This window comes from Schistocerca cancellata, chromosome 2, assembly GCF_023864275.1.
Source record: "Schistocerca cancellata isolate TAMUIC-IGC-003103 chromosome 2, iqSchCanc2.1, whole genome shotgun sequence".
NCBI lineage: Eukaryota > Metazoa > Arthropoda > Insecta > Orthoptera > Acrididae > Schistocerca > Schistocerca cancellata.
The window spans coordinates 1,118,440,362-1,118,466,474 of NC_064627.1; the positions used below are offsets into that span (position 1 = coordinate 1,118,440,362).

Genomic DNA, 26,113 nt, shown 5'->3' on the forward strand with positions numbered 1-26,113 from the left:
GGAGAAATCATCATAATATCATCATAATAAAATAGGAGAAACCAGAGCTCGCACGAAAAGATCTTAGTATACGTTTTACCGGCGCGCTGTTTGAGAGTGGTAGGGTAGAGAAATAGTTTGAAGGTGATTCGATGAACCCCCTGCCAGGCACTTAATTGCGAATTGCAGAGTAATAATGTGGATGTAGATTTTTGTTCCGTCTTCACAAGTTGTCTGGCCATTTCGTCTTACGTCATCCTACATCCCATCTACCGCCTGGGCGTTTGAGTAATCGTATAATGTCCATATTCTGGACTGTGTTGGTAAACAGTCGTTCAGCTGCTTACTTACATTCAGTTAGATCGTCTTTCAGTTCCTTCCGCACTGTTTGGTTTCGTAATCATCTTCTTCTTCCTCTTTTTCTTCTTCTTCTCCTCCTCCTCAGAAGTTACAGTTTTGCATCTTGTATTTTCCCATATGTTCTTTATATAGTTAATCAGTTCATTCTCGCGGCGAACTGTTGCAAGGGCAGGGTTTCCCAATCTAGACAAGCTAAAACGATTTTGCACCACACTCCTAAGTTGTGTAAGATGTAAATTTGTCTCTCGACTCATTGGGAAAAAAATGTTAGCGAAATGGTGAAAGTGCTGTCGTCATTGATGTCTTTGAACTTTAAACATAGCTCAGGTGAACGGAGGTCGGCCGTAATGAATCGACCATTCAGACAATGCAGTAAAGGAAAATAGGGAAATACTGAAAAACCCTTATCTAGAAGTTCGGAGAGTGATTTGAAGCCAGCCCTTCCAAGTACGATTTCAGAGCGTCGCTTTTGTGTGTGAGCTTGAGCTTTTCCGGCACTTCAACTGTTTGTGTTGCGCTCGGGTGTCCAGCCGGGTACAGTATTTTACGAAACGCGATATTTCGACAGCGTATCTTGCCGTCACCGTCAGGTGATACCTCTAGAATCAGCGGCTTTGTTATATTACGTCTCCTTTATAGTCTTTGCCTCTTTGTTAGTACGGTAGACTGCTTTCCACATTACCAGAAAATCACATGCATTTTAAAAGCCCTGCTGAATCTGGTAAACGTGACGTGCGAATAATAAAGAGAAAGTAAACGTTTATGTCGGCTGTCGCACGTAATGTCTGCACGCATGATACCCCACAAACAGTTCAAGACATCGAAACAAGTGAAAGTACATAAAGGAACGAGTTTTATGCTAGTGGTTAGTATTCATATGTTTTTCAACTACTGTCATAATAAAGCCAAGATTTTCTTAATGTCGACTATTCCACTCTTTAGCAGCGGGGGACTTGAGAAGTATTATTAAGTAACGTTTTTCAATGTTTACTAAGAAAAGTTTTCACAAAAACAGCGAACTAATCGAATTGTGGGGAGTCAAGATAACAGAGGGAGACTTTTGTTCGTTGTTAATGAAATAAAGTACGTGAAACTGATCTGTGCTACCATCTTTTGTCCTCGTATTTAGAATATTTAACAGGTAGTTTTGGGAAAAGTTTCACTGCGCACTATTACAAGATTTACGTCACTATATTCAGGTTTCTAAAGGTTCTCCAGGTTCGTCAGAAAGGAACATCGTTCTACCAAAAACCCGTCATTGTTTAAACACCGTGTATAAATGGTAAAATACTCAATACACAACACAGACCATGTAGTTCAATCACCTATCGATATGTCCCATTGCAAATTTGAGCTCTCTAAGATATATTAGAAGTGTTCTCTTTATGGTGGACCTCTGTGCAGCCTAAAAATTATGGAGAGAGTCGCAGCCTGGTTTCGTTGCTTTTACATCTCAGCTGTGCGGCAGGAAGTGCTCTGATTATCTGTTTGGCCTTGGAAGACGATGCGACTAAGCTGCAGGGTCAGTAGTCCAAATATAGGAAGAAGGAGGAAAAAAGCCGCTAATTTCTCTTACTGCGCCTTCTCTCGCAGAGTCTGCCAACACAAACGTCGCAAAATAAGTAGCTGCTATTTTCAGCGACCCACCGAACATTTTTCTTAGGCCCGCTGTATCATTAGCGGCCAGATACAACAACGATAAATTTGAAGCGGGGTGAGGTGGCCAACCCTGGAGGCGGTGCCACGCTTTGATGTATGACGCGGACGCAACATTGCCAACATCGTCTGCAACAAGTGCAAGTGCGTAACACGCAACGTGGCCCCTCTTTGATGTAACCGCTCACACACTCTCCTTGGATATTAGTTTAAGTCACGCACTTCCGCCTCCGCTTTTCCGAGCGCATGAGCCAGATGCACCGTACGTGCTTAGTGTGTGACTTAATGCAGGCGAGAGAAATACGGCAGGCCAGTGTCTCTCTCACTAAGTGAATGGTAACTAAGTATTTCTGTGCTGCCACGATGAATTCCATTGCTTACGTCACGAGACATTTAAGTGCCTTGATAATTAGTTGTTTTTCTTAATTTTGTACGTGTTGTTCCAACTCGGTTACTTCCTAAACCTAGTGCAAACGTCTGTATCTATATAACCTGCACCACAGTGTAGGACACAACACATAACTAAGAGTACTTCGCTACACTATCAGGTACTCTGTTGCCGCTTGCAGACACACACACACGCGCGCGCGCGCGCGCGCGCGCGCGTACACACACACACACAGACACACACACACACACAAAATAATCGGCATATACAGGGTGTGTTACCAATTGTTTCTTTCACAATTTACGACGCACATTAGATATCCCGCTAGGATCTCTACAGCAGTACCAGCAGAGCTTGGAAAAACAAATGAGTTACGAGATGACGTGTAATTCACGATACTGCCGCAGGGAGACTAGTAAGCAGCAATGGCTGACAATGGAAGACTGACGACACAGCAACGATCGGCAATTGTGTTACTTTTCATGAAACGAAAGGCCTTGTTGTGACTCAGAGGGAGTTTCGACAACAGTTTAACACACGATGGGTCCCTTGCAAGAAGACCATGCACAGGCTGTACGTAAAATTTGAACAGGAAGGAACAGTATTGGAAGCGAAGCAACCTCGGCGTAAACCTGTTTGTTCGCAGGAGAATATTGAAGCGGTACGAGTTGCTGTGCCGAGAAGTCCCGGCAAATCGTCTAGAAAGGCAGCAGTGCAACTGGGAATATCCAGACGCTCCGTTCAACGCATTCTTAAAAATGACCTCCATATGTACCCATACAAGATGACCTGTGCACGGAAGCTCACTGAAGAACACAAGCGACAGAGACTACTGTTTGCTCACTGGGCGGAGGATAGGGGAGAAACTCTCAACAACGAGGCGCATTTCCATTCAGACGGTGTGGTTAACAAACAAAATGTACGCTTTTGGGCCACTGAAAACCCACAAGTGCTTCATGAACGACAACATTATGCTCCGAGGATTACAGCGTGGGCAGCAATTTCCAGTCACGGACTTATTGGACCCTTTTTCTTTGAAGAAACTGTGAACAGCGAGCGCTATTGGAGCATGCTTCGCAATAGATTCTTTCCACAGCTTCTTGCTACTGCCTTGCCCTTCAACATGCAAGATGGAGCAAGGCCACATACTGCAAACACTGTGTTGGAGTTTTTACGCGAGCATTTCGACATGCGGATCATTTCACTCAGGTTTCCAGGTCGCTTAAATGACGGACAAAATTGCTCCCCCCCCTCCCCCCCCCCCCCCCCTCAATAGTCCAGACCTCAATCCATGTGACTTTTTTCTTTGGGGTTACCTAAAGGAAAAAATTTTCCCGAAACGTCCACGTGATTTAATGGAGCTCGGAAGACTTATTTTTCAAGCTTGCAGTGAAATTACGGAAGACATGTGCCGTTGGGTAATCACTAACTTTAGTGTTCGTTTGAAGGAAGTTAGGAAATGAAATGGTGGACATATTGAGCATGTGCTCAGTTAGAACAAATCTCCATGGACGGCTCTTCATTGTAGTATATGTTCCTTTCAGAGTGTACTGACAGTAAAGCTTTTACTCAAAAACAAAATGGTAACACATTTCGCGCGCCAACCTGTAGTAGTAAGCAATGCGGAAGTGGTCGGTTAAAATGACTGCAACAAAATATATTTTAATGGGCATACAGGCAGAGTTTACTTGCTAGCTGGAGGAGACGTAGCAGCATGCAGAGATAATCAACAGATAATCTACATCTGCATTCAGCAAGAAACTGTACGGTGTTTAGCAAACGCTCCAAACTGTATCGAATTCATTTACACCATTCCTTTTCCGTTCTAAATGTTGCTTGGAAAGAAACTCTGGCGAGACGCACCGTGTGATACTGCATCCCTGTTTGATTCCATACCTGTAGTTACACCTACAATCCGTGATTGGGCGTTACAACAAGAGTAATGAAACAATGTAGGCATAAGCAATTCCGTGACGCAAAACTTATTTCTTGAATTGCCGCGCCCTGGATATTGTTGTGCGTTTCTATGACCTTGTCTCGTTCACCTAGTAAAAAATAAAAAATCTGGCGCTATTTGTTTGTATTTATAACCTCGTTAAGGAGCCTTTTTCGAGGAGATGATTAGGGAGAACTTCATCCCCTCTCTCAGCGTTTCAGTGTTACCGTTTCAGGATGAAATAACGGAGTATATTTCTGTATAATGGAAGTAAGCAACGTAAATACAGGGTGTTTCAAAAATGACCGGTATATTTGAAACGGCAATAAAAACTAAACGAGCAGCGATAGAAATACACCGTTTGTTGCAATATGCTTGGGACAACAGTACATTTTCAGGCGGACAAACTTTCGAAATTACACTAGTTACAATTTTCAACAACAGACGGCGCTGCAAGTGATGTGAAAGATATAGAAGACAACGCAGTCTGTGGGTGCGCCATTCTGTACGTCGTCTTTCTGCTGTAAGCGTGTGCTGTTCACAACGTGCAAGTGTGCTGTAGACAACACGGTTTATTCCTTAGAACAGAGGATTTTTCTGGTGTTGGAATTTCACCGCCTAGAACACAGTGTTGTTGCAACAAGACGAAGTTTTCAACGGAGGTTTAATGTAACCAAAGGACCGAAAAGCGATACAATAAAGGATCTGTTTGAAAAATTTCAACGGACTGGGAACGTGACGGATGAACGTGCTGGAAAGGTAGGGCGACCGCGTACGGCAACCACAGAGGGCAACGTGCAGCTAGTGCAACAGGTGATCCGACAGCGGCCTCAGGTTTCCGTTCGCCGTGTTGCAGCTGCGGTCCAAATGACGCCAACGTCCACGTATCGTCTCATGCGCCAGAGTTTCCACATCTATCCATACAAAATTCAAACGCGGCAACCCCTCAGCGCCGCTACCATTGCTGCACGAGAGACATTCGCTAACGATATAGCGCACAGGATTGATGACGGCGATATGCATGTGGGCAGCATTTGGTTTACTGACGAAGCTTATTTTTACCTGGACGGCTTCGTCAATAAACAGAACTGGCGCATATGGGGAACCGAATAGCCCCATGTTGCAGTCCCATCGTGCCTGTATCCTCAAAAAGTACTGGTCTGGGCCGCCATTTCTTCCAAAGGAATCATTGGCCCATTTTCAGATCCGAAACGATTACTGCATCACGCTATCTGGACATTCTTCGTGAATTTGTGGCGGTACAAACTGCCTTAGACGACACTGCGAACACTTCGTGGTTTATGCAAGATGGTGCCCGGCCACATCGCACGGCCGACGTCTTTAATTTCCTGAATGAATATTTCGATGATCGTGTGATTGCTTTGGGCTATCCGAAACATACAGGAGGCGGCGTGGATTGGCCTCCCTATTCGCCAGACATGAACCCCTGTGACTTCTTTCTGTGGGGACACTTGAAAGACCAGGTGTACCGCCAGAATCCAGAAACAATTGAACAGCTGAAGCAGTACATCTCATCTGGATGTGAAGCCATTCCGCCAGACACGTTGTCAAAGGTTTCGGGTAATTTCATTCAGAGACTACGCCATATTATTGCTACGCATGGTGGATATGTGGAAAATATCGTACTATAGAGTTTCCCAGACCGCAGCGCCATCTGTTGTTGAAAATTGTAACTACTGTAATTTCGAAAGTTTGTCTGCCTGAAAATGTACTGTTGTCCCAAGCATATTGCAACAAACGGTGTATTTCTATCGCTGCTCGTTTAGTTTTTATTGCCGTTTCAAATATACCGGTCATTTTTGAAACACCTTGTATTATTTCGGTGCAACAACAGTTATAGGTGCTCTCATAAGCAATTGAATTAGAGATAGTTGCCATAATGTGGAAAGAGCATTTCTGTTTCCAAAATTACTGGAATAGTTTGGCACATCACGTGGCTGTTATGAATCCTGACCTAATACTAGTCATCGGCGTGATAGTCAAATGTATGATAGGAAAGGTACACGATTTCATCGTATTTGACTGAGGCCAGATCGTCGGTGCTCACGGGACGCCCGTATCACGTATGTTACAGGCACTGATTTTTTTCACGTGACACTGCGCCAAGACCGCACTGCGAGTACCTTGATTCAGGGGAAACCGCTACCACCAGAGTCACCTGCCCGGTGCAACATGCAGTACTACAGCTCAGTGTCACATACACACTTCACGTATAAGTTAATATTTTTTCAGAATTTTTAAAATTATGGTCTGTACATGACTACTTAGGTGAAATCTTATAATGGACATTAAAGACGATATGGATATAATACACGGTTTTGCATTAATTAGAGGGAGATGAGGTATCCATATAAAGGTGAGAGGAAATATGGTGAAGGGTAGATAGGAAATTGTAAAACCAGGGGAAAGTACCTCTGTAGTAAGGAGACGTGAAGATGTGAAATGGAAAGGCAGGAGTCGCCAATTGTGCACACACCAACCCAACACACACACGGAAAGAAGCTAGCGTGCAGTGAGCGAGTATGAACTGCTACCATATTGCTATCATTTGGAGGGAAAGTATGGAAGATGACACGCTAACCTCGCTTGGTGCGATAACGAAGGTTTTACCGGAAAGAAGAGCTAAATGCCAGTCGAAAGTGCTAAGTGAGAGTCATAGTTGGAAAGAGACTATGTGGACGGCATAAACAACCGCTTCCGGATATTCGCAGCGTCTTGTCGCCTTCGGATAAAGTACCATTTAGTGTTATAAATTCAGTGGTCAGTATGTGTTGTTAGAGTTTTAGAATAGTATCGTTTGTGGTATTTCAAATATGACTACGGAAGACGATTGCCCTATTTCATGCCGACTGGGATAGATTCCTTTTTCGTATCCTCATTCTGAAGCTCGGTGTTATGATAGAAACGCATTTGTAACATACTGTACTAAAACTGCTATTTAATGTTGAAAAGAAATTTTTGCTTATTTGCACAGTTACGACATGTAATACATTTTCAAATTTTATTTGGCATTGATGAGTAAATTCAATTTTAAGTAGACTCCTGGCTTCTAGAACTCTGTAGTGAGGCATAATTTTAGACTGTTTTTGAGTAATTTGTCTAATATAATTGCATTTGAAGGAGCTGCGAATGTGTAGTCACATATACTTAGTACCTTCATTGTTGTTGTGTTATTGCAGTTTTATGTACAGAGAAATGGTAGGAAGTGTGTTAACCAAAAATTTGTGTGATCAAAAAGTACATGTTCCCGCAACGACGTAGTATTATTAATGGTTTATTTACCTGTTCAAACTGCTTACTCGAATTATTTACGTAAAGTAGGATACTGTTCTTTCCTGCTAATCATATTCTTTAGCGTGTGAAGAGAGAAGTTCCCTTTATGTGTAAAGTTTTCGCTTACGGTGAACCGACGAATAAACGAATGATTAATGTACGCCTTTGATTTGGACTGGATACTATAACTGCCATGAATCACCTGAACAGTGACGAGTCGTCGGGTTCAAGCATACTTCGCCCACAATCGGCCGTGTTTGGAACTATACAGCAATTTAAATTTTCTTATGCGTATTTACTCGCTCATTTACACATCTCACTTACGAAGCAAAACTGAAAGAATGAAATGGAAAAAATTGCTGTCCAAATACCTTTACCAAGAAGGCGAGTTGGAAATTACAAGTTTTCCCAGGTAGTATATGAGTATTTGTAGTAGTCTAAACTTTGGTAATGTTCAACAAAATAATTTCAACTTGTGGCACAATTCTTTTTACAGTGACTTCTTTGAAATACCTATTCAGTGGCCCGAAGTATAATACTAATAAAAATGGACTGTATGTGTCGATCAGTAGCTGATTTTAAACCTGTTGTGACCACCTCAATAGTTCAAACACGGCACTACGCTTAAAAGCACTATCACAGTTAAGAGTGCTAGACGGTTACATTTAAAACATATGAAACGCAAGCCGCCCAAGTTGCGTCAAATAAGAGAGCCTACGATGAAGACTTTTATGACTATTTGATTCACTCGCTGGGAAATTTTTAGGATTGTGTGGACGTGTTCCATGAAACTTCCTTGTTCCTGGCGTTTCATCCAGAGCTAAGCTGGATACATTCAGCCGTTCTTCTGGTTTCGTTGAGTCGTGCCGACTGACACAGCGAAACCAGGAGCACCAATGAGAAAGTCCACAGTAGCTTTGGGTGAAACGTCAAGAACAAAAGAATTTCATGAACCATCACATATATCCTGGAAAATTCGTCAACAACTAAGGAAAACTTACGCCGTACAATGAGCTACTCTAGTAAGAAAAATCGACTTTAAATTCCGGGCAATAATCATATGTGAGTAAAAGGGAAGGTTTAATGGTGATTCGAATACGCCTTAAATTATAGAACTCTTGATATTAGGGGCCCTTTTACTGGTTGGAGTGTGATGTGCCCCACGCTTCTAGAAGGAGCATGACAAATACGATAGTGTAGTGTACATATCAGCCTTCGCTTTGGAACAAGCCTGCTTTCTTCTCCAATCCTCTTCTGTTTCTCTAGGTAGCTACGCTGGATCCAAAACTGGCTGAAAGATGTTAATTCTATAAACAATCTATAGCAATAATATTTTCGACACCAGAAGTAGATTTTCAACATTTTAATTATACTCTTGGTGGAAATTATTCACACATATGGCCAGTTTCGGGTCTGACATATACACTCCTGGAAATTGAAATAAGAACACCGTGAATTCATTGTCCCAGGAAGGGGAAACTTTATTGACACATTCCTGGGGTCAGATACATCACATGATCACACTGACAGAACCACAGGCACATAGACACAGGCAACAGAGCATGCACAATGTCGGCACTAGTACAGTGTATATCCACCTTTCGCAGCAATGCAGGCTGCTATTCTCCCATGGAGACGATCGTAGAGATGCTGGATGTAGTCCTGTGGAACGGCTTGCCATGCCATTTCCACCTGGCGCCTCAGTTGGACCAGCGTTCGTGCTGGACGTGCAGACCGCGTGAGACGACGCTTCATCCAGTCCCAAACATGCTCAATGGGGGACAGATCCGGAGATCTTGCTGGCCAGGGTAGTTGACTTACACCTTCTAGAGCACGTTGGGTGGCACGGGATACATGCGGACGTGCATTGTCCTGTTGGAACAGCAAGTTCCCTTGCCGGTCTAGGAATGGTAGAACGATGGGTTCGATGACGGTTTGGATGTACCGTGCACTATTCAGTGTCCCCTCGACGATCACCAGTGGTGTACGGCCAGTGTAGGAGATCGCTCCCCACACCATGATGCCGGGTGTTGGCCCTGTGTGCCTCGGTCGTATGCAGTTCTGATTGTGGCGCTCACCTGCACGGCGCCAAACACGCATACGACCATCATTGGCACCAAGGCAGAAGCGACTCTCATCGCTGAAGACGACACGTCTCCATTCGTCCCTCCATTCACGCCTGTCGCGACACCACTGGAGGCGGGCTGCACGATGTTGGGGCGTGAGCGGAAGACGGCCTAACGGTGTGCGGGACCGTAGCCCAGCTTCATGGAGACGGTTGCGAATAGTCCTCGCCGATACCCCAGGAGCAACAGTGTCCCTAATTTGCTGGGAAGTGGTGGTGCGGTCCCCTACGGCACTGCGTAGGATCCTACGGTCTTGGCGTGCATCCGTGCGTCGCTGCGGTCCGGTCCCAGGTCGACGGGCACGTGCACCTTCCGCCGACCACTGGCGACAACATCGATGTACTGTGGAGACCTCACGCCCCACGTGTTGAGCAGTTCGGCGGTACGTCCACCCGGCCTCCCGCATGCCCACTATACGCCCTCGCTCAAAGTCCGTCAACTGCACATACGGTTCACGTCCACGCTGTCGCGGCATGCTACCAGTGTTAAAGACTGCGATGGAGCTCCGTATGCCACGGCAAACTGGCTGACACTGACGGCGGCGGTGCACAAATGCTGCGCAGCTAGCGCCATTCGACGGCCAACACCGCGGTTCCTGGTGTGTCCGCTGTGCCGTGCGTGTGATCATTGCTTGTACAGCCCTCTCGCAGTGTCCGGAGCAAGTATGGTGGGTCTGACACACCGGTGTCAATGTGTTCTTTTTTCCATTTCCAGGAGTGTAGTTCGAATCAAAGGAGAGCAGAATGTTACCTACTAAATGAGTTCATAGTCTATTAAATTGTCCTAGTGCAGTAATCACACAAAAATCCAGTGGATCGAAACGATTCACATGTGGCGAAAATATACATTCAAGGAACTTGAAACAAGACAGTGCAACAAAAAAATCAGTAAGTCCGTCAACACTGCCCTGCTAACCACTCACTATTCGTAGGAGTAAATAATCACTGTGTTTCTCTAATAAGTTCTCACTCGGAATTAATTAGTAATTACTGTCAGAGAAGTCACAGATTAAACCCACGAATGAAGAAAATGGACAGTACGCAACACACGAGAATATTTCAGAACGTTAGTTATCGTACAATGGCACATTTCTCACGACAAGAGACATAGGTGTTGCTCACTTTATCCTCAGCCGCAGACTGCGTGATCTCATATGTGCTACGCCTATATACAGTTTCGCTTATGAACAATGTTTCACACTATTCATTACTGACGGCAGCCATCTTACATAAAATATTATATAACCCTCAAAATATTGAACTTTCTAATTAGTGAGATAATTCATAAATTTTGCACATCAAATGGAACATGAAAAATATATCAACGAACTTATAGTGCCCATGTCCAGAATCTAAATGTAATTTTGGCATAATTTCTGACTGAAATTAGCAATGGTCTTAAGTTTTAATGGTAACTGATTCGGAAGATAATTAGTTTCAGACAATTTTAGATACCTTAAGGAAAAGTTCGAGAAATTTACCTTCAAATGATAGGCTTTAATATGCCGAAATATGTTTCCTACCGTTTACTAAATATGTAATGTCGTACTACATTAACCTTTCAAATATTTCATAATTAACAAAGATTCTTAGTTAATTAATTAGACCACTACATCGACATTAGCAAGCAGTATGTAATGAGCAATGAAATTCAATGGGACTAAGCATATTTATGAACTTAAATATTACTATTAGGTACACTACCATACTGTCATTATAAAAATTTAGGAAAAAATTTAGAAAATTTCGGGAGGCCGAAAAACATAGCAGATGAGATTGGATACTATACTTGCTTCGTCTTAGCTTTACGATTCCTTGGCGTTTTATAAATCAAGCATTATCATGTGTTTCGTACAATAATTCTACGCCTTTCAAGCGTGATCTATGAACTTTAACTGAAAAGGATCCTATAATCACCGATACATCTTACACAGGAAATTACAAAACGGAACAAAAACGTACAGAATCATAATCAGAACTAAGGTAAATGTCAAACTTTGCTGTACAGCCGAAAATAATCGAAACTAGAAATAAGGTAAATGCCAGGCTTTGCTGTACAAAGGGAAAGAAAATTCGGTAGCTGCGTGTCTGCTACTCACAAGTGTAAGAGAAACAGTGGACAGCCTCCGTAGGACAGAGTATGAGAATCTGCCTCGGGGTCAGTATTGCGCAGGTTAGACTTGATCAGAAGAGCGTGCTGAGGCCTGCTGCTCTTAACGAAAGGAAGGAAGGAAGGGGTTATCGTCCTGCCGATAACGAGGTCATTAGAAACGCAGCAGATGTTTGGACTGGACGAGGTTACTACTAAAAAATCGACATTAGTCTTTCCAAAGCAACCAACTCGATAGTGGCCAGAACGGGAGATTGCAAAAGGATTTCGACGGCCTTGTATATCTACATCCATACTCTGGAACCCACTTTGCGGTGTGTGGTGAACGGAATTCTGGTTCCACCGGCATTTCCTCGTTTTCCTGTTGCACTTGTAAGTGCTACGCGGGAACGACTCTAACGAAAACCTCCGTATGCGCTCTAGTTTCTCTTATTTCCTCGTGTCGTCATTTCACAAGACTTTTTAGAAGTAATATGTTGCTCGACTCTTTCTCGGAACGCACGCTCTCGGATTTTAAACCTATCCGTCATGTGTAAAACCTCTCCCGCCGTGACAGCCACTGCAGTTTTTTGACCATCTCCGTAACGATCTCGCGCTTATGGGAAACATATCACGACGAAACGCGCCGGTTGTCACAACATCTCCTCCGTGTCTTCTAATAACCCAACCGAAAACTCACAAGTAACATTCGACTCGGTCGAACGAGTCTTTCGCAAGCCATTTCTTTCGTGGATGAATTATGTTCTGCAAACAGCTCGACATGGTTAATCCAAGTTAGACCATACCGGAAAGTTATTCGTAGGTATTTTATGATTATTACTGTTTCCAACCGCTTGTTGCTGTTAGTATAATCGAACAGTATTTGACCCAGTAGCCCATTTATGAGCAAAACGCCACATTTATCTATATGGTAGATCGACTGTCAGTCTCCGCACCATTCTTCGGTCCTCGGCAGGTCTTCCTCCACTACGTTAGTCTTCTAAAGTCTAAACCTTCGTATAGATAATAAAATTATCCGTGACAGTTTCACGGAACTTTCAACGTTATCCACTGCGTAACAAATAATACTTCGCAAACAGTGGTACCCTTGAAGTACTCTTGACACTACCTTCAATTTGTCTGTTTCCTCCCGTTAAGAATAACTTGTCGAGTTCTGACTGTTAGTAAACCCTGACTGCAGTGGAAAATCTAGTCCGATACTCGGCAAGTTCGTATTTTGTTCACGGAAAGAGTGCGGAACCTTGTCGAATGCCGCTGGAAGTCCAGAAACTACGGTTGTTGATAAATTATCGATACATCGATACTTGTTCCAAAAGATGCCTATAATTCGGAAATATCTCTTCTCACCGTTTCATCTATATCGAAATGACAATATCGAGTGCCGATATTTTTATTTTATATTTTTTTCGCAATTTTCGATAAATATTTGAAGTTATTTTGAAATTGCAGTAGAACATACTTTCACCGTATGAAGTAGTGTTACAACTTTTTGAGGTTTCATCACGTCCAGTCTTTTCCTTTGACTGTGTGAAGCAAGTATAGCGGGCACAAAGCAGTGGTCTGATTGCATTGGGGTGGGGGTGGGGGGTGGGGGTGGGGGGGGGGGAGGAGGGTGAACGGAATATCAAGACATCTGATGTGAAGAAATAACACACCAGTTTTAACGCAACTGGCGTGCTATTTCGTCATATCGTCATTCTTCAAAAACAGTTGCTGAAAATGATGAACAAAAATCCAAATGACAAGATTGGTCTTTGCGCTGGGCGGAAACGTGTGAGAGGAAATGCTAACGTGTTCGGCGCTCGGCGCTGCCAACAGAACCTGCAACGTTTAACTTCAACACTCAGCTTTGGCACTACAACTGTTAGGTCGTTGGCACTTGCAGAAATGAATAGCAGAGAAGCCGACATGAAGAGTTCCGCGCAAATCCAATACGTGGCGAAACTGAACGACTGAAGAAGACGTGACAGCAGCTGAGCCCTCAGCTGCTGTCACGTCTTCGTATTAAACAATTGTATGACGATTGGAATTCACGATATCCAGTGGTTTATGGCTCTATACGACAAGTTCGTTTATTTGGATAAAGGTGTATGGGGCCTGAAGATTGCAAAATGAAATGCCGAAACTGTTTGCTTTCAGAATAAGCCGGCCGGGGTGGCCGAGAGGTTTTAGGCGCTACAGTCTGGAACCGCGCGACTTCTATGGTCGCAGGTTCGAATCCTGCCTCGGGCATGGATGTGATAACCTTAGGTTAGTTAGGTTTGAGTAGTTCTAAGTTTTAGCGGACTGATGACCTCAGAAGTTAAGTCTCATAGTGCTCAGAGCCATTTGAACCATTTTCTTCAGAATAAAATAAAATATCTTGAAGTATACGGCTGTTAGTGAAGTTTATTGACATTGAAAATATCTTTTGGGCCGGTAAGTTGATATTTTTTCCGTCGAAATATCTGTAATTTGTTCGATTTATCGAGGGCCGATAATGATATCCTTTTAAATATTAATATATCTGATTCCCGATATTTTTAAACATGTCAACAGTTCTACATTTATTTTATTTATTCGTGTGGCAGAAACTGCAAAAAGGTGGGAATTTAAGGAGATGGGACCTGGATAAACTGAAAGAACCAGAGGTTGTACAGAGTTTCAGGGAGAGCATAAGGGAGCAATTGACAGGAATGGGGGAAAGAAATACAGTAGAAGAAGAATGGGTAGCTTTGAGAGATGAAGTAGTGAAGGCAGCAGAGGATCAAGCAGGTAAAAAGACGAGGGCTAGTTCTTTGGGTAACAGAAGGAATATTGAATTTAATTGATGAAAGGAGAAATATAAAAATGCAGTAAATGAAGCAGGTAAAAACAAATACAAACATCTCAAAAATGAGATTGACAGGAAGTGCAAAATGGCTAAGCAGGGATGGCTAGAGGACAAATGTAAGGATGTAGAGGCTATCTTACGAGGGGTAAGATAGATACTGCCTACAGGAAAATTAAAGAGACCTTTGGAGAAAAGAGAACCACTTGAATTAATATCAAGAGCTCAGATGGAAACCCAGTTCTAAGCAAAGAAGGGAAAGCAGAAAGGTGGAAGGAGTATATAGAGGGTCTATACAGGGGCGATGTTCTTGGAGACAATATTATGGAAATGGTAGAGGAGATAGATGAAAATGAAATGGAGATACGATACTGCGTGAAGAGTTAGACAGAGCACTGAAAGACCTAAGTCGAAATAAGGCCCCGGAAGTAGACAACATTCCATTAGAACTACTGACAGCCTTGGGAGAGCCAGTCCTGACAAAACTCTACCATCTAGTGAGCAAGATGTATAAGACAGGCGAAATTCGCTCAGACTTCAAGAAGAATATAATAATTCCAATCCCAAAGAAAGCATGTGTTGACAGATGTGAAAATTACCGAACTATCAGTTTAATAAGTCACAGCTGCAAAATACTATCGCGAATTCTTTACAGACGAATGGAAAAAATGGTAGAAGCCGACCTCGGGGAAGATCAGTTTGGATTGCGTAGAAATGTTGGAACACGCGAGGCAATACTGACCCTAAGACTTATCTTAGAAGAAAGATTAAGGAAAGGCAAACCTAAGTTTCTAGCATTTGTAGACTTAGAGAAAGCTTTTGACAATGTTGACTGGAATACTCTCTTTCAAATTCTGAAGGTGGCAGGGGTAAAATACAGGGAGCGTAAGACTATTTACAATTTGCACAGAAAGCAGATGGCAGTTATAAGAGTCGACGGACATGAAAGGGAAGCAGTGGTTGGGAAGGGAGTGAGACAGGGTTGTAGCCTCTCCCCAATGCTATTCAACCTGTATATTGAGTAAGTAGTAAAGGAAACAAAAGAAAAATCCATGGAGAAGAAATAAAAACTTCGAGGTTCGCCGATGACAATGTAATTCTGTCAGAGACAGCAAAGGACTTTGAAGAGCAGTTGAACGGAATGGACATTGTCTTGAAAGGAGGGTATAGGAGGAACATCAGCAAAAGCAAAACGAGGATAATGGAATGTAGTCGAATGAAATCGGGTGTTGCTGAGGGAATTAGATTAGGAAATGAGACACTAAAGTAGTAAAGGAATTTTGCTATTTGGGGAGAAAAATAACTGATGATGGTCGAAGTAGAGAGGATATAAAATGTAGACTGACAATGGCAAGGAAAGCGTTTCTGAAGAAGAGAAATTTGTTAACATCGAGTATAGATTTAAGTGTCAGGAAGTCGTTTCTGAAAGTATTTGTATGGAGTGTAGCCATGTATGGAAGTGAAACATGGACGATAAATAGTTTAGACAAGAAGAGAATAGAAGGTTTCGAAATGTGGTGCTACAGAAGAGTGCTGAAGATTAGATGGGTAGATAACAGAACTAATGAGGAGGTATTGAATAGAATTGGGGAGAAGAGGAGTTTGTGGCACAACTTGACGAGAAGAAGGGATCGGTTGGTAGGGCATATTCTGAGGCATCAAGGGATCACCAATTTAGTATTGGAGGGCAGCGTGGAGGGTAAAAATCGTAGAGGGACACCAAGAGATGAATACACTAAGCAGATTCAGAAGGATTTTGGCTGCAGTAGGTACTGGGAGATGAAGAAGCTTGCACAGGATAGAGTAGCATGGAGAGCTGCATCAAACCAGTCTCTGGACTGAAGACCACAACAACAACATGGCTCACATGCTGGTTATAATTACAGGTATATAACATTAATAATACTATATAACAGGAATATGAAAATACAAAACTACATATAATACTAACTAAATGTCAATACCTAGATTCCTAATCCATATAAGAACCGTATCATCAGGAAGGGACATTCATCTCTAAGGTGCTTTATTGGCTGGTTCGCAGCCCCACAGTCACAAACCGGAGAGACTGTAGCACCGCATTTGTAAAGAGAGTCTGCGCATCATCCATGCCCAGTGCGAGCTTTGCTCAATTTGACCCACAGTTTCCTGTCGATTTCTGTGCCAGCAGTATCAGAGTTATACTTTCGGAACCACTCACGCTCTTCAGGATTGTCAATAATTTGACAGCTCTGGTCCCACAGGTCTCTCACCCCGGTATTCCTGGCATCTAGCTGTTCTGCTTGCCGTAATGGTGGGTTTCTCGAACGGAGTCTATTTCGTCTTAGACTTGGTATGTCTTCCTGTGTGGTTCTCAGGCAGCTTGCGGTATTCCCCAACCAAGGCCTCGCTTCTGCGGATTGCGGTGGCTAAATGTTGCTCAGCAGAAGAAACCAATAAATCGGTGTCGGTCGGATTGCCCCAATTATCAACAGCATAGTATCGTTCAACTGGACGTGGATTACGTTGGTGTGGCGGCTGTTTAGCCACACCGGGGCACAATACCAGGCTGCCGAGAAGACCAGCGCAATGGGTGATGTGTGCAAGATACCTTTTGAAGCTCCCCATGCCATTCCACACAATTTTTGAGTAATATTTTTACGAGTTTTTATCTTCGCAGCAGTACTTTCAAGATGTTTTCTATATGAAAGGTTGCGTTCAAGGGTGACACGAAGGTACTTAGGGTACTTGTTATGGCAACCAGTGTTTCCATTAAGTTTCACTCTGAGCTCCGTGCTAGCTTGTTTGTTTGTCAGATGGAATGTACATACTTCAGTTTTACTTGTAATGGGTTTGAGTAACGTCAATCAGAAACGCATGATTAACACTTCGACGTCTCATTGTTTGAAGCAAAGAACACGTGGTATCATGTAACGACTGTTTAGTGAACGTAGACGACAGAAGGAATTGGTGCCATAGTAGTGTCGACGAAAGAAGATTCCCTACAGTTTCAGTAGGCTTGACGCGGCTTCATGCGTCCATCTCAAACAATCACGTAACGCGATTTTGTATACGTATCTATAGCAACGGGTCAGTGTTGGCGCAGCTCTATAGACGACCGTCACTTTCACCTGTAGCCGTTTACGCTTCGCAGTTGAAAGCTGGCAACAGCGCTGCTAGATCACTTCTTTCGCCGACTCTGCTATAGCAGTCATGTTATACAGTAAGTAAGACTCGAGCAGGTTGAGCATCGTGGTCATCGAAAGCGCCTAGCTTCCTGTCGCTTCTACATTGTAAAGTTTAACGCGGAAAGGCTGTTACCATTAACAACTGTATGTCATGCTCTATCTTGGCAGCTGTATTTAATGGGCAGTGCAGCTGTATTTAGTGGGCAGTGCTTCGCTAATTGAGCTAATCAACATGACATAGTGTACCTTATAAGTCAAAACATCATAACCACCGCCGACCGCAACGTTGAATGCAGCCTGGTGACCTTGCGGGCACGTGACGCAGTAACAGTACTACACTACTGGCCAATAAAATTGCTATACCAAGAAGAAATGCAGATGATAAACGAATATTCATTGGACAAATATATTATCCTAGAATTGACATGTGATTACATTTTCACGCAATTTGGGTGCACAGATCCTGAGAAATCAGTACCCAGATCAACCACCTCTGGCCGTAATAACGGTCTTGATACAGAGCTTGGATGACGTGTACATGTACAGCTGCCCATGCAGCTTCAACACGATACCACAGTTCATCACGAGTACTGAGTGGCGTATTGTGACGAGCCAGTTGCTCGGCCACCATTGACCAGACGTTTTCAATTGGTGAGAGATATGGAGAATGTGCTGGCCAGGGCAGCAGCCGAACATTTTCCGTATCCAGAAAGGCCCCTACAGGACCTGCAACATGCGGTCGTGCATTATCCTGCTGAAATGTAGGGTTTAGCAGGGATCGAATGAACGGTAGAGCCACGGGTCGCAACACATCTGAAATTAAACGTCCACTGTTCAAAGTGCCGTCAATGCGAACAAGCGGCGACCGAGACGTGTAACCAACGGCACCCCGTACCATCACGCCAGGTGATATGCCAGTATGGCGATGACAAATACACGCTTCCAATGTGCGTTCACCGCGATGTCACCAAACACGGATGCGACTATCAGGATGCTGTAAAGCCGGCCGGAGTGGCCGAGCGGTTAAAGGCGCTACAGTCTGGAACCGCACGACCGCTACGGTCGCAGGTTCGAATCCTGCCTCGGGCATGGATGTGTGTGATGTCCTTAGGTTAGTTAGGTTTAGGTAGTTCTAAGTTCTAGGGGACTTATGACCACACCAGTTGAGTCCCATAGTGCTCAGAGCCATTTGAACCATTTTTTTTTTTTGATGTTGTAAACAGCACGTGGATTCATCCGAAAAAAATGACGTTTTGCCATTCGTGCACCCAGGCTCGTCGTGGAGTACAACATCGCAGGCGCTCCTGTCTGTCATGCAGCGTCGAGGGTAACCGCAGCCATGGTCTCCGAGCTGATACTCCACGCTGCTGCAAACGTCGTCGAACTGTTCGTGCAGATGGTTGTTGTCTTGCAAACTTCCCCATCTGTTCACTCAGGGATCGAGACGTGGCTGCACGATCCGTTACAGCCATGCGGATTAGATTCCTGTCATCTCGACTGCTAGTGATACGATGCCGTTGGGATCCAGCACGGCGTTCCGTATTACCCTCCTGAACCGAACGATTCCTTATTCTGCTTACAATCATCGGATCTCGACCAACGCGAGCAGCAATGTCGCGTTACGATAAACCGCAATTGCGATAGGCTACAATGCGACCTTTAACGAAGTCGGAAACGTGATGGTACGCATTTCTCCTCCTTACACGAGGCATCACAACAACGTTTCACCAGGCAACGCCGGTCAACTGCTGTTTGCGTATGAGAAATCGGTTGGAAACTTTCCTCATGTCAGCACGTTGTAGTTGTCACCACCGGCGCCAACCTTGTGTGAATGCTCTGAAAAACTAATCATTTGTATATCACAGCATCTTCTTCCTGTCGGTTAAATTTCACGTCTGTCGTACGTCATCTTCGTGGTGTAGCAATTTTAATGGCCAGCAGTGTATGTAAGCGGAGGAGAAACGGACGGAGGATCACCCTGCCGAAGATATGGGCAGCAAATGTGGAAATCCATTGAGATAAGCGACTTTGACGAAGGGAAGACTATTATTAAACCGAGCCTGTGAACGAGTATCTCGTAAACGGCGAAACTGGTTGAATTTTCACGTGCTACTGTAGTGAGCATCTACGGAAAGAGGTAGAAGGACAGTGAAACTATCACTAGGTGGTAAATGGTTGGACGACCACGCCATTTCACAGAACGTGGGGTTAGGAAGTTTGTCTGCTCTGTAAAGTAAGATAGATGGTGATCCGTGGCACCTCTGCCGAGAGAGCACAATTCTGGTGCACGTACAAGTGTCTGGGAGCACACCGTTAACTGCACGTTGTTGAACATGGAGCTCCATAGGAGACCACCCCTACGTGTTCATACGTTGACCCAGCGACATCGTCGATTACGACTGCAGTGGGTACATGACCATCGGGATTCGAAATGGCTCTGAGCACTATGGGACTTAACATCTGAGGTCATCAGTCCCCTAGACTTAGAACTACTTAAACGTAACTAGAAATGGTTCAAATGGCTCTGAGCACTATGGGACTCAACATATTAGGTCATAAGTCCCCTAGAACTTACAACTACTTAAACCTAACTAACCTAAGGACATCACACACACCCATGCCCGAGGCAGGATTCGAACCTGCGACCGTAGCAGTCCCGCGGTTCCAGACTGCAGCGCCAGAACCGCTAGACCACCGCGGCCGGCTTAAACCTAACTAACCTAAGGACATCACACACATGTATGCCCGAGGCAGGATTCGAACCTGCAACCGTAGCAGCAGCGTGGTTCCGGACTGAAGCGCCTAGAACCGCTCGGCCACTCCGGCGGGCAGTAACAACTAATATTGTACCTATCTACACTGTTCAAAGAATAAAGAAAACGGTCGCCAGCCTAATTAGGCAAGAGAATGATTGACATTCTTGTTCAAGAACGGCCGGCAAAATCGTGCTCGGGATTCAACCGTCGATCAATGGAAACGTGGCGACTCTTCGGGTATCTCACGTTTTTGCTACACTAGGTTGCGGTCGTTTCCACAAACGCCGTCAACGAGGCGAACGGCGGCTTGAAACGTACAGCACGCCTCAGACGCAGGCTGGTGAGAGCTGTATTCTCCTGCGCTTGTGTGGCACCTGTGCTGGTAATCGAAGATACGCTGACAGCTGCAAACCAACCACCTGCATCCCTTCATGCTTAGTGTCTTCCGCGACAGCGAAGTCATCTTCCAGCAGTACAACTGTCCGTGTCTCGGAGCCAGAACCGTGCTACAGTCGTTTGAGACGCATTATACTGGACTCACGTTGTTATCTCGGCAACCAAATTCGCCTGATGTAAATCCTATGGCAAACATCTGGGTCACTATCGATCGCCATCACCGGGTACACAAATCAGTGACCCCATATTTACGCGAATTACATGAACTGTGCGTAGACATGTAATGCCTCCAAAGCCCACCAGCAAACTGTCGGATTCCTGATACGCAGAGTCAGTAATGGATTTCGTTTCAAAGACGGGAAAACAAGTTATTAAGCAGTGTATTGGCAACTGTCCCCGATTGAGCGGCTGTGAAACACAGTCTTGAAGTTGGCGTCACGTATCAGAAACAAGCTGCTTCATCGTGTAAGCGGCAATCGCCTCGTAAGAAACTAACAGTGTATTTACGCAATTCCGAAATCTAAAATGACGTCTCTGGATTCGTGAGCTTATTGAAGCCGCGCGGCCTTGCGCGTGTAGCGAGGCGGAGCACGTGTTGGAGTAAGCCGGCAGGTTACCTGGGCGACAGCAGGATCCGCCAGCGGCGCGTGCTCGCTGGCGCCAGAAACCTCTGCATGGCGCGCTTCTCCGGAGCCCACACTGGCCGCCGGCCGCCGCTGCGGAGATAAGCCGGCGCTCCGCCCGACCTCGGCCGCCTTATCGCCAGGGGTCGCAGCTGGCTGGCGGCTCCGCTCCCGCACCGCCCCGTCTGGAGAGCCCTTGTCATCAGTTTCTCCACAGTCTGACGCGATCGTCCGTTTTTTTCATACGCCCATCTCTTCTTCTTTCCGCACTTGTAATGGTCCGCATTGCCGCGAGTGCTGTCGAGGAAGCAAGGCGCCTGCTCGTTGCGTTCTCAGCGGAGAGAGACGGGGATTACATTTGGACGTGACCAGTTAGCTCTCTCTCCATATCTACCGGGTGATAAAAAAGTCAGTATAAATTTGAAAACTTAATAAACCACGGAATAATGTAGATAGAGAGGTAAAAATTGACACACGTGCTTGGAATGACATGGGGTTTTATTAGAACAAAAAAAGAACAAAAAAACAGAGTATTGCTAGATGCGTGAAAGATCTCTTGCACGCGTCGTTTGGTGATGATCGTGTGCTCAGCCGCCACTTTCGTCGTGCTTGGCCTCCCAGGTCCCCAGACTTCAGTCCATGCGATTATTGGCTTTGGGGTTACCTGAAGTCGCAAGTGTATCGTGATCGACCGACATCTATAGGGATGCTGAAAGACAACAACCGGCGCCAGTGCCTCACCATAACTCCGGACATGCTTTACAGTGCTGTTCACAACATTATTCCTCGACTACAGCTATTGTTGAGGAATGATGGCGGACATATTAAGCATTTCCTGAAAAGAACATCATCGTTGCTTTGTCTTACTTTGTTATATTAATTATTGCTATTCTGATCAGATGAAGCGCCATCTGTCGGGCATTTTTTTAACTTTTGTATTTTTTTTTTGTTCTAATAAAACCCCATGTCATTCCAAGCATGTGAGTCAATTTGTACCTCTCTATCTACATTATTCCGTGATTTATTCAGTTTTCAAATTTATACTGACTTTTTGATCACCCGATATAACTACAGGGGCTCAACAAAACCATAGAAACACCGCGAGAAATGCATGCTTGAATATAACTGTAGACGATAGCCAAGCCTGCAGGTTACACTGTTGTATTTGGTTCCGCTGTTGTATTTGATTAAGAACGCCACCTGCGCAATGCCCTCAGTGGGCTACAAGTGTCAGCCGGAACGGAGCAGTATTCTGTATAGCTGTGAGTGTATTATGTTGGAGCTAAGTGAATTCAGACATTAGCAAATTGTTGGTGCTCGTATGGCGCGTACTTCCGTAATCGAGGTAGCCGAAATGTTTGGTGTTTCAAAAGGCACTGTATCGAAGATTTATACCGCATACAGGGAAAGCGGAGATACGTCATCCTCTCAAGTCGCAACGCGGAAGACTGTGTGTGTTGAATGATCGTGACAGACGGTCGCTGAAGAATATTGTGACGAAGAACAAGAGGGTGACAGCTGCGAAAGACACTGCAGGTCTGAATGTTGCACCCGCAAATCGTGTCAGCACCAAAACAACACGAAGGGAGCTCCGTAAACAGGGAACTGCAGGGCGAACTGTAACTCGAAAAACATTCATTAGTGATGCAAATGCCCGTAACAGGAAAACGCGGTACTGAAGCCATAAAAACCTGGACTCGGGCCAATGGAGGAAAGTCACTTCGTCGAATGAGCCTTGTTTCACACTTTTTCCAGTGTCTAGCAGAGTTTACGTCCAAAGAGTGAAATATGGCGGGGGTTCGGCGGCGATTTGGGCAGCCTTTTCGTGGTATTTCACGGGCCCCATTGGTGCGCCTCAGTGTCGAATCACTTGATTATTTGGCCGTATTGGCTGATAAAGTCCACCTCATGGAACAATGTTTGTTCGACAATGGCGATGCCATATCTAAAGGCGACAGGTTCCCCGCTCACGTAGCCCTCATCTTCCAGAACTGTTTTGTCAGCACGGGGATGAACTGTGGCATCTCCCTGGCCCCTACATTCAGCAGATATCAATCTTATTTAGCCCTTATGATCTACTTTGGAAGGAGTGGTGCCTGATTGCTATCCTCGTCCATCATCGTTACCTGATCTTGCGACTATTTTGCAGGAAGAATGGTATACGATTCCCTTGAAAACCACACAGGATTTGTACAGGGTTATTACAAATGATTGAAGCGATTTCACAGCTCTACAATAACTTTATTATTTGAGATATTTTCACAATGCTTTGCACACACATACAAAAACTCAAAAAGTTTTTTTAGGCATTCACAAATGTTCGATATGTGCCCCTTTAGTGATTCAGCAGACATCAAGCCTATAATCAAGTTCCTCCCACACTCGGCGTAGCGTGTCCCCATCAATGAGTTCGAAAGCGTCGTTGATGCGAGCTCGCAGTTCTGGCACGTTTCTTGGTAGAGGAGGTTTAAACACTGAATCTTTCACATAACCCCACAGAAAGAAATCGCATGGGGTTAAGTCGGGAGAGCGTGGAGGCCATGACACGGATTGCTGATCATGATCTCCACCACGACCGATCCATCGGTTTTCCAATCTCCTGTTTAAGAAATGCCGAACGTCATGATGGAAGTGCGGTGGAGCACCATCCTGTTGAAAGATGAAGACGGCGCTGTCGGTCTCCAGTTGTGGCATGAGCCAATTTTCCAGCATGTCCAGATACACGTGTCCTGTAACGTTTTTTTCGCAGAAGAAAAAGGGGCCGTAAACTTTAAACCGTGAGATTGCACAAAACACGTTAACTTTTGGTGAATTGCGAATTTGCTGCACGAATGCGTGAGGATTCTCTATCGCCCAGATTCGCACATTGTGTCTGTTCACTTCACCATTAAGAAAAACTGTTGCTTCATCACTGAAAACAAGTTTCGCACTGAACGCATCCTCTTCCATGAGCTGTTGCAACCGCGACGAAAATTCAAAGCGTTTGACTTTGTCATCGGGTGTCAGGGCTTATAGCAATTGTAAACGGTAAGGCTTCTGCTTTAGCCTTTTCCGTAAGATTTTCCAAACCGTCGGTTGTGGTACGTTTAGCTCCCTGCTTGCTTTATTCGTAGACTTCCGCGGGCTACGCGTGTAACTTGCCCGCACGCGTTCAACCGTTTCTTCGCTCACTGCAGGCCGACCCGTTGATTTCCCCTTACAGAGGCATCCAGAAGCTTTAAACTGCGCATACCATCGCCGAATGGAGTTATCAGTTGGTGGATCTTCGTTGAACTTCGTCCTGAAGTGTCGTTGCACTGTTATAACTGACTGATGTGAGTGCATTTCAAGCACGACGTACGCTTTCTCGGCTCCTGTCGCCATTTTGTCTCACTGCGCTCTCGAACGCTCTGGCGGCAGAAATCTGAAGTGCGGCTTCAGCCGAACAAAACTTTATGAGTTTTTCTACGTATCTGTAGTGTGTCGTGACCATATGTCAATGAATGGAGCTACAGTGAATTTATGAAATCGCTTCAATCATTTGTAATAACCCTGTATTTATGTACTCCGAAACGATTGGAGGCTGCGCCGAAGGCCACCGGTTTTCCTGCACCGTATTAGCCATGGTAATGTGCCGTGTTTTTGGTGTTTCCATATTTTTGTACAGCCGCTGTATATCTAGATGTGTATTCTGCAAACCACTGTAAGTGTATGGCGGAGGGTACTTCGTACGAATATTGTCGATTTTCTGCCCTATTCCTTTCGCGTATTGAGCGATGTGCAATCGACTGTCTACACACCTCTCTCATAACGTATTCTCATTATACCTGGACGAATTATACGAGGTGGTAGCAGAGTGATCGTAGAGTCTTCACCGAATACAGGCTCTTGAAATTTAACCAGCAGGGTCTCGAGAGAATTGTGTTGTTACGTCGTCTTTCTTCCAAGGTTTTCCTTTTAACAGAAGACAAGCTTGTAGGTGGGGCAACCACAGCTACAAGTATTTATCTTGGGTATTAATAAAACGATTCAACTGTCTTTAGTCTTTTTTTTTATTTCGTGGTACTAGAAGCCACTTGTTGAGGTGAACATGTAAGGTGAGCATTAGAGCTGAAAAGCTTGCAACTTTTTCACCCAACATTCGTCGGTCAGAACAAAACTACCGCAAAAGGGCGTATGTCATAGAATAAGTCTGCCGAGCATGTCTGTTAGACTTTCATATGGGCTGTATTGACCTTTCACGATCCTATCAGTGCGTCTATGAATTCGTTCGATTTCTGTTGTCATGCGTGCTTTTATACGGACTCCAAAGGTGGAGACAATAGTCTAGCATTGGTAGCATTAGCGCCTTATATGCGATTTCTTTTACAGTTGCACTGTCCGTTCCCAGAACCTTTCCAACAAATATAAGTTTTCCATTCTGCTTCTCTTACACTGATTTTAAGTGTTTGTCGTCTCATTTCGTATTACTTACAGCTTCGTGCGTTATATGTATTTAAGATGTCCAGCGAAACTTTGTAATAGCACACCGCAGG

The 26,113-nt window shown here is 44.6% G+C and overlaps 1 protein-coding gene across 1 annotated transcript in view; it reads right to left on the minus strand.

The window, feature by feature from the left end:
• LOC126163160 (inward rectifier potassium channel 4-like) overlaps positions 1 to 21,686 on the minus strand; it is a 717,192-nt gene extending 695,506 nt beyond the window's left edge. Inside the window, exon 1 of the mRNA XM_049920096.1 lies at positions 21,594 to 21,686. Within this exon, the coding sequence (XP_049776053.1) occupies positions 21,594 to 21,652 (59 nt within the window). The 5' untranslated portion in view covers positions 21,653 to 21,686. The remainder of the gene's footprint in view (positions 1 to 21,593) is intronic.
• Between the last annotated feature and the right edge of the window lie 4,427 nt (positions 21,687 to 26,113).